The 11,069-nt window shown below is 43.1% G+C and overlaps 1 protein-coding gene across 1 annotated transcript in view; it reads left to right on the top strand.

Moving 5' to 3' along the window:
• Positions 1 to 1,018: 1,018 nt before the first annotated feature.
• Positions 1,019 to 11,069, top strand: part of AGBL1 (AGBL carboxypeptidase 1) — a 254,951-nt gene continuing 244,900 nt past the window's right edge. Inside the window, exons 1-5 of the mRNA XM_071568852.1 lie at positions 1,019 to 1,054; positions 1,623 to 1,686; positions 3,017 to 3,166; positions 3,720 to 3,851; positions 6,266 to 6,359. Coding sequence (XP_071424953.1) covers positions 1,019 to 1,054; positions 1,623 to 1,686; positions 3,017 to 3,166; positions 3,720 to 3,851; positions 6,266 to 6,359 — 476 coding nt within the window. The remainder of the gene's footprint in view (positions 1,055 to 1,622; positions 1,687 to 3,016; positions 3,167 to 3,719; positions 3,852 to 6,265; positions 6,360 to 11,069) is intronic.

Genomic DNA, 11,069 nt, shown 5'->3' with positions numbered 1-11,069 from the left:
GAGGATATCTTATGTCATCACTATTTGTGTTAATGGCTTAGGAACCCACAATCCAATCAGTTAAAATAAACAACCAAGTGTAATAGGAGTATAAATCAATGAAGACTTCATTACTGAATCCTTAATGTGTAATTCATCCACCTACAGAGGAAAGGGATACTGATAGGCAGCAAGACGAAACCAGAGGACAGTCTGATTTAGCCAATCCTGATATTAAAAAAGGTGCTGAGAACATTAACTCTTCCTGGAGTCAGTAAACTTGATGGATACTCATCACTCCTGACAGCCTGCCCCTGACTATTAAGTCCTTATTCTCTGAATGCTGTTTATTTGCTCTGGGAGACTTGAGCCAGCTCAGGACTGTGGACTAATGAACAAAGGCATGAATTAGGAGGATTAATATAGGAATAAAACTATATGTCTTACCTAAAAGTAATATTATTGAGAACTGCTCTGCTCCTGCTGCAGACTTACTCTACGGTCCCCTGAGCCAGTAGCACAAATTTGGACTCCTCCTCTAAGGTGAGGGTGGCAATGCTTGGTTTCTTTTTGCTAGGTGTTACTTCTCAGTTCCTTGTCTTACATATTCAGTTGCATAATGTTAAATGCATCAGATAATGGTTAAATCAATTTGGCTGGTAAAATGATCCGATATATCTGAATAGATGCCAGCAGGTTAAGTTTCTGCAGCAGTTTAACATTCAGAAACATAGGAGCCATATATTTGTAGGACATTATCCTATTGTCATAATTTAATGGGAGATAAAGTTATTCCATTATAATTTATGTGATTCTGAGGTTCTTTAGGACCAAGGCTGCACAAATGGAAGGTTTCTATTAGATTGGGAATTTGTATTGTGTTGTATCTGTTCAGAAATTATGATGTTCAGAAATTATGGTGTCCAGAATTTAACTGAAATCCCTCATACAGCAACGCAGATTGGTGATTAATTCTTCAGTCACAGCAGTGAAATCTGCTTGGAGCAGGATTAAAGAAGGGGTCCAATGTATCCCACAGATGAATGGTCAATATCATGTGTTTCCTTCTCCTCAAGTACAGTATATCTTATTTCCTCTAGTGCAAAATTTAAAGTGACTCTAAAATAGAATGTGGTGGCTACTTGATCTTAAAATTATGTCGTATTTAAAAATAATTTTAGGGCATTTTTCTCTTCTCTACACTGAGGGCTTCCATGTGGCTGTAGCTGCAAAGACAGGAGAATTTTCTTGATTAGATTAATATCATTTAAATATGTTGTTCATCAACTGCCAGTAATAAGAGATGCTGTCATGGAAAACCACTTCACATTTAATATTTCTATGTGAAACAGAATTTCCTCAACTTTGAGGTTGCCAGATCAAACCAAAAAGGAGAGCTTTAATTTAGAACTTAGATGTAAATTCTACAGAAATGCTACTGTTTATTAAATATTGTGTAGAATGATCTGTCAGAGGCTTTACCAACATGTTTCCACAAATTCCTTGGCCAGATGGCACAAAAATTGCTCAGTATCCAAACAAGGATTTCAGTGCCTCTGCACTGCATGATGCACTGCAGCCCTGGGCAGCATGAAGTTCACTGTTCTGAATTGATTCCTAAATTTGGTGTGTTTTTGTTTCAGAGTTCCTGTGACAAGGATGTCATCCTGAACATTCTCAGCGTCCTCACTGACTTGCTTTCTCTGGGTAAGGAAGCAAAGATTTGGGACAGTGGCTGTGAACTATGCCGAGAAAGGGGCTCCTTGAGCAGGTCACGGAATTCATACCTGCACAAACATGGCCAGGTGCTTGCAAGGTGACCAAAATATGATTTGTATCTAGAGATCAGCAGTTGTTACTGCTATGTTTGGAAAACAGCTTATTGAGTGAGTTAAAGGGAAAAAAAGACCCAGAAAAAGTTTCAATTTTTTTAGTTTAAAATGTGACCATGGGTTTCAAATTATTCCATAATCCCTGTCAGTCAACCACTAGAAATGTTTACCAGTGCCATTGGAGAGAAGGCTGGGAGGCAGGAAGAGGAGCCTGACTTCCCAGAACCCAGTGACCCTCTAATGGTAAGAGGTCGGCCTTTCCCCCAAGGGCACCTACACTTTGGCCTGCCGGGAGGAGATGTTGCTGCATGTGCCCAAGCCACATGAAAAAATAAGTGAATCAGAAAAACACTGAATAAAGAAATGGTGATGTTTCTTTTCCTTCCTGCTCCACCTCAAAAATGTCATTTGCTGAACAACTCCCAACCCAACCAAGCTTCTAGGCTGTGAGGGCTGCATCGGCAACTTGTGGAGCTTCCTGGGTTCCTCACTCCTTGAAGTCCCACCATAGACATTACCTGTCCTTCCAAGCCTCTCTTTTGGAGTGCTGCAGCCCTCGTCCTAAGCTGAGGGGAAGGATTGCATACAATGGGAGGATAGGAGGCACTACTCCCCTCCAGGAACTGAACAAGCAACATCCTCCAAACACAGAGCCTGAAATTGCTGCCCAAGTTGCCCATGGCTCAATGTTTGTTAACACAGTAGGGCTCACAGGATTAGAGAATGTGGTTTCTTTGGAGACCTAGCTTTATTTGAAAGCTGTCTCCAAGGCTTCCCTAGGATTCCTTTTTATTTGGCAGAAGCCCATTGCAGCTTTAGTCTTTTCCTTGTTTAATTTCCAGTATCTAAGAAAAGATGACTGAGACTCCTGCTCCTTTGAAACCTGTTGGTGTCTCTGCTTATTCCTCTCTGCCACATTTCATTGCACAGTAAAAAAATTCTGCATCAAGTGGGTTTGGAGAGACAATGACTGTTGCAGTAACAGGCAGCAGAGCACATAGTTCCACCATGCAGTCATTAGCCATGTCTCCAGGCCAGGGGCACCTGAGATCCATGGCCAATTCTGCAAATGCCCTTGGGTTTAATAGCACTAAAATGCTATTGGAAGGCCATGGAAGCTCTGTGTTCTCCATGCCAGCTGGAGGTTTGTGACAGCTGTGGCTCAGGGAAGGGATACTCTGAGCAGTCTGGTTTCTTTTCCCCAGGGACTGGACGGAGGATTCACTATGTGATCAGCAAAGGGGGCAGTGAGGCTCTGCTGCAGGCCCTCCTCACTGCTGCCACCCGGACCGAGCCCCCCGACCACAGCACCCTCCTGCCCCTGCTGCGCCTGCTGGCCAGGGTCGGCCAACGAGGTACTGCTCAGTGCTGAGGGCTCACAACTGAGGATGACCTTATTGTGGCCTTCCAGTAGTTAAAGGGGGCTTAGAAGAAAGATGGGAACAGAACATTTTAGTAGGGCCCATTGCTATAGGACAAAGAGTAAAGCTTTTAAACTGAAAGGTGATATATAACTAAGAAATGTTTTATGAGGGTGGTGTGGCACTGGCATATATTGTCCAGAGAGGTGGTTGATGTCCCATACCTGGAAACATTCAAGGTCAAGTTGGACAGGGCTCGGAGCAACCTAGTCTAGTGCAAAATGCCCCGGCTCATTGCTGAGGGGTTGGACTAGGCAGCCTTTAAAGGTCCCGTTAAACCCAAAATATTCTTTGATTCTTATATGGTAGATCTAGGCAATTCCATGTTTTCCTGTTTTCAGTGAGATTAAGGCTGATTTAACTAATTGATACAAATGAATGCCTTTGTTATGAGATCTTGAGTTACAAGTTTTGGTGCAAATATGTTTATGACCACTGCTGCAAACCTGGCCTTTGCAAGAGTTTGCTTCTTATTTGCTTTTCACAGATAGGAAGTTTGGGCTGAAAGTGCAGAAGGCAGAAGCCACTGATATAATACTGAGCTTGACAAGAAAAAACCTCGGCCACCACCTGCCCCTCACCCACTGCCTCTGGGTCCTGCGGGTTTGTGCTTCTAATGGTAAGTGCTAGGACTTTCCTCTTTTCCTCTGTGTGACAACTGCCAGAATTCCTCTTCAGTCATTTCAATGCAAAGAAACATTATTCCTGATAAGGTTAGTGCCTGCATGCACCATTAATATACAGAATCTGCACAAAAGCCTGAACAACCATAGAAAAAGGTGCTCCTCTAGGGGCCTCTGCAGCCTTTACAGTGCATTTCATCTATGGACTACGGAAATAAAAGTGCTGTAGTGAAAAATATTCATGGCAATGATCTCCTATTCTGGAAAAAAGTCAATTCTTTTGCTCTGACTTAGGTACCTTAAGTCTCTATGCAGTTCCCATTACTGTAACAGCCAAATGCCTCAGTATTGTTGATTGTATTGATCCTCAGAGCAGCTCCATGAGAAAGGAAAATACAGGTGGAGAAGCAGAGGGAGATTGAAATCAGTTACTCATTCAAGGTCCCCCAGGAAGTACATATTAGATCCTAGTCTTCTGTCTACGTCACCCCAGCTGTGCACTCTATGAGTTTCTTTGTTGGCAATGCCCTCATGTTAAATGATTCAAGCAATGGGATTTCCAGTATTCTCTCCTGGGATCATTGGAGATTCATACAGGTTTTCTCTGCTATAAAGCACTGAGCTCGTCAGCACAAATTTCCCTTTCCTCACTGTAACCGTTTCCTCTCCTTCTCCACATTCCTCACCCAGTAGATAATCTTGATGGCCTGCAGTCAAGACTGCAATCCTGTCTGCAGTCTGCTTATATGCATCCTGAGATTGAGCACTTCTGGCACCCAGCCCTGCAGGTCCCTTCTCTCTGTACAGGAGTTAGCTTCATGCAATGGGTTTTCTCAGGCGAGCAGCCAAACCTCAACTCTCAACCCCTCTACCCATGATAAGCAGTATTTAAAAGGCTGAGTGTGGCTGAAAATGTAGCCAAGGCCAGAAGATGAAACATGCCTTTATTTGGGTTTCACAGCTGTACAATAACCCCCCATGCTGCCTCCCACCCAAAATGATGATCTACACACTTCCCTGCTCGGTGCACCTGCATTCCAGTTCATCTGTAGTTTTTGCAGAGGATTAAGGATGCACACTGCAGCCTGGCCTCCTTTTTGTTAATGTCAGACCTCAGAACCTCAACTCTGCACCTTTGCTGAAGCATCACTGTTACTCTCCAGGTATCTCCAGCACTCTCCACTTGTGCTTCCCCTCCAGGAGTAACTTTGACTGTGGACTCTGTGGCCCAGCTGGGAAGATGCAGAGGAGGTTAGGTGAAAGTCAGTATGCATGTGGTGCCAAACTAGGAGATTATATGTTTCCCTTAAAATCTACATTTATGAAGTCAAACTAAAGGGAATCCAGAATCATATTATACTGAGACTGCTTAGGTATGAAAGCAGAAAAAGTGAGTTCTTGCCTCATCTCATGAACCAGTTCTTCACTCTGGGTTGCTCCTTTCACTATTACCAGATGTGTCTGGCTGTCCACATCCTGCTCCAGGGCTGGATGAATTTGAACAACCTTGTCCACCACCCTGTCTCTAATGAATTATCAGCAAGTGTGAATGTAGCTGGCAAACTTTGCAAAGCTTTCCATCACAGGACAGCTTGGCGGGGACACAGTAGAACAGCAGGAGATGATGGGCCCTCTGGCAGCTCTCTGATGACCACTGGGAGATATCTACAAAACAGCCAAAACCCAGCAGTGGGCAGACAGCCAGGTCTCCTTCTAGCTGCTGTTGACTACTGCTGCTTTCACCTTGGTCACTTGCATTTAATATTTCAGGGCTGTATTTGTCCCTGCATTACACACAAATCCTGTCTCATAGTGGGGAGGTCTGGCTAAACATCTAGTTTATACATCAGGCATTTTTGGAATGGATTGCAAAATCTATCTATAAAAGTTCCTAGTGTGCTAACAAGTGAATGATTAAAGGGAAAATCAGCCTAGATGAATTTAAGCTGCATTCAGAAGGACCACTGCCCTCAAAGCCCCCTTCCATCCTGCTGAATAATAGCACAGAAAGAAAACTCTGCCATTCAGGCCCCTATGAAATGAATTGTCCTCATGGAGTTGCTGTAGAAAACGTGGAATGAATTTGAGCCCTGTCACTTTTCTGGGAGAAGACCCTATTTAATAACAATTTGTTCTCAGGACAGTACAATATATACAGGAAAAAGGGCTCTGGGGAACTTGGGATAGAGCTGCAGGACTGGTTTTGAACCTGATCTTGGCTCAGTCTGTGTCCACAAACAGCTTTGTGCTTCACTTTCTTTGTTTGTGAGGTGATCTGTGGAGTACAGATGGGAGCCCAGAAAGCTCACAGCCCCAGGGGTAGCTACTCCCTTCCCCAGATCTCCTCTAAAACACATTGCAGACTACCTGCTTTCAGAGCTGACTGATTTTTTTTCTTTTATTGCCTTAGTTACCACAGGAACTATGCTGGGCATCAATGGAGCCATGGAGCTGCTTTTCAAAGTCATCACTCCCTACAGCAAGAGACACGTCAGGACAGTCAGGTAGGCAGTAGCCCCAAGGGAACTCATCTTTCCAGGACAGCAAGAAATAAAATTTTGGTTCCACTTGAAGAGGCATAGAAATCAGAAATGTATGCAGTTTCCACTCACTTTAAATCTGCAGGGCTTTTTAAGAGGCAGAAATAGTTCCCTGAAGGACACGTTAATGCCGTGATTCATCGTATGATTCATGCTGGTGGCCATTTATTTGTAGTGTACCCTATAGAGGGATGGCAGTTTGATTGCAAGGTATCGTCCTTTATTCCCCAACCACGACTGGGTTTTGAGAAGCTTGTGCTAACAGCAGCCAAACTGCTCCCACCTACCCCTCAGCAAGAACCTCCTGCCCCCACCAGCCTTGGGTGCAGGAACACTGGAATAGTAGCAGTACTGCCTCATCCTCCTTTGGCAGACAGTCATGACCAGGTCATTGTGATATTTTTGAAGTATGACAGTCCTTACTAGTATTAATCTGTGCCTGGTTTTAAGGCCATCCTACATGTTTCAAATAGTTCTTTTCTGAAGACAGCAAGTCCATTTTATGGCTCCATTTTAATGCTGAATGTTGTCCCCCAGGCTGCCTGTTCTGACCACTTCCTCAGCTGCCTTTCAAGGCAAAGTTTGTAATGTGGAAAATGCCATAGAAGGACACATTTTTGCAGCTTGCTCATTAAAATTGGGAGGAAGAAGTTACTGCTGTGAGCTGTGCCTACATAATCCCATTTGCTCAAGCAACACAGAGCCTGCCAGTTCTCCTGCTGAGACGTGCAATGGTTTGTGGAGCACAGTCTCTAGTTACTCATGCATATCTCAGCGAGAACATGGCAACATTCATTTAGCTTTGGCTTCTGCATGGACCTGACATTGATGAGGTCCATGGTGGGTGAGCACTGAGGAAGTAGCTCCAGGATGAGCATCATGTGTAGGTGAGAAGGATGGACAGACATGGCACAACAGTTTGGCCACTACTTGTTTAGCCATGGTTGAAGTGGGGGCCAGTAACTCTGGGTAAGAGTACTGGTAAATAATGTCCCTCTTGCTGTTACTATCCAAGAATGATCCCAGATCTCCCAGTATCACCAGTTACAAAATATATTGCATGGGAAGGAATTTGAATTGATTTCCACTAGCCACAAGTCATGAAGCTGCATGTCAACACATGGTGCTGTTGTTTGCTAAATGCAGCAGTCCTCCAGTTCCTTTGCCTACGTGTCTGGGACTATAAAGTTTTTTGGACAGTTTGCTTTGCTAAATGAGATACAGAGGGGGCCCAGAAGACACACAACTTTCTGCAGCTGTCTTGTTGATGGAAGACAATTCACTTTTTGCCTGTGTTTTTGGCTTTCTAGTACAGGGCTATGTACCTGGAACTTCACAGCTTCAGTTCTCCCTTAGACCAAGTACCTGAGCTTCCTCTACATGCTCTGTCCAAAAGTGTGTAATATCGGATTGTTTCCTACAGAGAGGTTTAGATATTACCCAGCTCAAAGAATATTATTATTATGATATTATTCCTATTATATCTGAGCATCCTTTACCATTCCCCTCAGTTCTCATGTCATAACTTTAAGATTTAGGGAGCCTGGAGAACTGCTTTGTGTATGACGTGATGAGTTAGACCCAGAGCTGGGCTTGACTTCTGAGGCAACCAAAAGTGATTGATGAGTCCAAGCCCATGCCTAACTAAGCGAATTTCACTCAATTCCCTGGTTTCCTTCCTATGGAAGTATTGGCTATGACTAGAATAGTGTTAGTTCTACTGTGGTAGCCTCATAGGTCAGGATCCATGTGTACTGGGACTTTGACCTTCATCAGTTCTCTGTTAAGCAATGGGGCTCCCTGCATAAAGGTTTTTAAAATTAATTTTGTGCAAAAGTGCTTTTTCTGTTTGCTGTTTCCTCTGGGAGAAGTGGAAAAGTTGGTATCTGTCACACATTTCTAGCCTGGCTTTTTGCTGAGATTCCTTTGGAGATGCAGTGAGAGCTGAGGGTTGCTGTGGTGTAGGCTGTAAAGTGGTCTAGGATACTCACTTCTAAGAAGAAAGAGAAATCAATAACCATCAGAGAAACGTGCTGCTTTTGATTTCAATGATTCCAGATTGTCAATATGCAATATTTAGCTGCTTCTTCCTTTTATCTGATGTACGAGAATTGTTTTGAACTCTTCTGTGGACCTTTTTTCTATTTGGGGCACAGACACACAAACACACCAGAAAAGCAAGATCAAAATTTTCCTCAATAAAACCCAGGTTTATTGCTAATAAGCCTTTTTATTTATTATTGAAAAGATTGAATTTACTTCCCATTTGAAAAAAGGTATCTCATACATTGTTGTCTGCCTGAACTTCCTCATTGCTCGTTCAGGTTCCTAATTGTCTTTTTATTTCCTAAAATATTTGTGCTCTTTTTCAAGCATACTTGTATGAGTATGCAAACAGAGCATAAAATCTTTCCAGGATCTAGCTCACAGTGAAAAGGTGATTTGGCTCCCACCTACACTTGATCTAATGAGCAAGAACCATAGATCAGCTGAAGCCTGGTGACCACTCAGCTGACCTGGCCATGCCTCAGAGCTAGGCCTTTTGTTTCATAACAGGGGGCAGCTGAGAAGGTCAATGGCACAGTGGAGACAGTCTGTTTCACATCAAGAGAACCATACAAACCTGTTTTGTTTTAAGAAACACCTGCAACCCACTTAAGGGCACTAGTTTCTTATTATTTAGTAGAGACTGTGCTTCCTTGAAGTTCATATGGGAGTACTGTTCTCACCAGGAAAAGAAGATCTAAGAGATGCTGTTGACAAGAATTTGGGTCCTGAGACCAGAAGTACAGACTGTAGGGTGAGTTACAGATCTTCTTTCCCAGTATTAGCACATGCCTGGGATAGCATCTCTACAGTTCATCAGAAAATGGAGACGGGTGCATGTGAAAATGTCCTTTTATGTTTTGAGTTGTTATAAATATGAACTTGTGAGGTGAATAGGGTAGGGAGTTTATGGATGGGTTTTGTGAGGTGAAGAGAATGGATAAAAAGGGTCATGTGCTTTGTCTAGCTCAGTGTATGCTCTTGGCAATCTGACGCTGGTGCAAATCTTCCCATAGTTGCTGTGGCTATGCTGAAATCTGGAATAGGGTATTTTGGTGTAATCAGTTGGTCACAAAAGCTTCTGCTTTGTTTTGGCTATCAGTATGGAACTTTCAGAGAACACTAGTCTATAACCTACCTACAGAGGAAAACTCCAATGTTGTCCCATAAACCCACTGATCCTCCCTTTGTATTTGCTCTTGATACCTTCTCTCCACATCATAACTGTGTGCCACCATGGTTTGCCTTTTTGCTGAGAAGCAACGGCCAGCAACTGTGGGAGCTGAGATTACCCTTGTTCTCTGATCAGCTGCCAGGAATGCAGCACTGAAAATGCACCACTTCTCTTGTGGGTACACTCGCGTTCCCCTGTCCTGGGCAGCAGCAGGACCAAGGTCACTTTAAGAATCTGCCCTGGAGAGTGCCTTGTGAGAGCTATTTATTTAGCCAGCTAAGATGTGGAAACAAGATACATAGTTCTATTTATTTTTCCTAGTGGCAAAGCTCTGAGATATTTAGAAATTGTCTCCCCATGCTCCAATTGACCTTCTCTGGGTACATGCCAAGTATCTCTGATTCCTCTGGGACTGTGACTCAGGGACTTTGTGGACTTAGGTTAGGCACTTGAGGTCTTCAGGTTGCTGGTGTCACAACTGTAAATCTCTTCAGAACTACCCATATCTGAGGTAAAAGCTACATGGAAAAAAAACACAAAACTTTCTGAGGTCTGGAGATCTTTTGAGTTAACCACCATAAAATCCAAGTGAGTCAGAGACTCAAGGCTTTCTTGCCCATCTCTCATGATGCTATGCTGCAGAGAAAGCTTTCTGATACCTTTTATAGGGGCAGTTTAAAATAAAGCCAAAGGATGTTCTGTTTCTCTCAGCTCTGTTTATGTCAGCAGCTGGGATATCTGATATGAATGTGTGTGGGATGATCAAATCTTCACTCCATCAACACCTTCTCTAATGTAGCATCTCTGATGCCCCACACAGTGCAATGGTCACTGCTCTTTTCACCTTTCATCTTAATTATTCCCCATGTGTTTCATAGCTTCTACCCTTCTCCTATTTTCCAGTATTCCTTTCAACACTGTTGCTCATTTTCCCAACTTGTTCTGAGAGATAATTGGATGTGTTGTGGGATGTGGAATGTGACAGTGGCAGATGTTTGCTCTCTAGTCAACCAGAATCTGGATCTTTTCTGTATGACTGTCTCCATGTTTCCAAGCCTTAGGTACTCTCACCAATGGCTTTGGATGCCGTGTGTTTGTGGATACGTGATGTTCAGGCTCTCCTTGGACTCTTCAAGTGGAAAATAACGTATCAAAATGGCTGAAAATAAAGAACCAGAATTTATTCTCCTTTCATATAAGGGAGACCTGTGCTTTAGAAAATGACAAATGGTGACATAACCAGTGTCTGAGTTGTTCCCTCCATTATGTTTTCTTTTTCTACTGTTAAAAGGATGGTGGGCAGTTTTATTAAAGCAATTCAGAGAGTCTTTTAAAATGTCTTTATTTCTCAAAGCTGTATGAGTCCATCTATTTTTTTATACTGAGCATAGTGGCTCATGGTAAGTGTTCGCATAAACCTCGTATGAGAGATTGCAACAAGAGTGATTATTCGT

This window comes from Pithys albifrons, chromosome 13, assembly GCF_047495875.1.
Source record: "Pithys albifrons albifrons isolate INPA30051 chromosome 13, PitAlb_v1, whole genome shotgun sequence".
NCBI classification, from domain to species: Eukaryota; Metazoa; Chordata; class Aves; order Passeriformes; family Thamnophilidae; genus Pithys; species Pithys albifrons.
The sequence above is the reverse complement of the archived record's forward strand: the minus strand, read 5'-3'. Positions and strand labels throughout refer to the sequence as shown.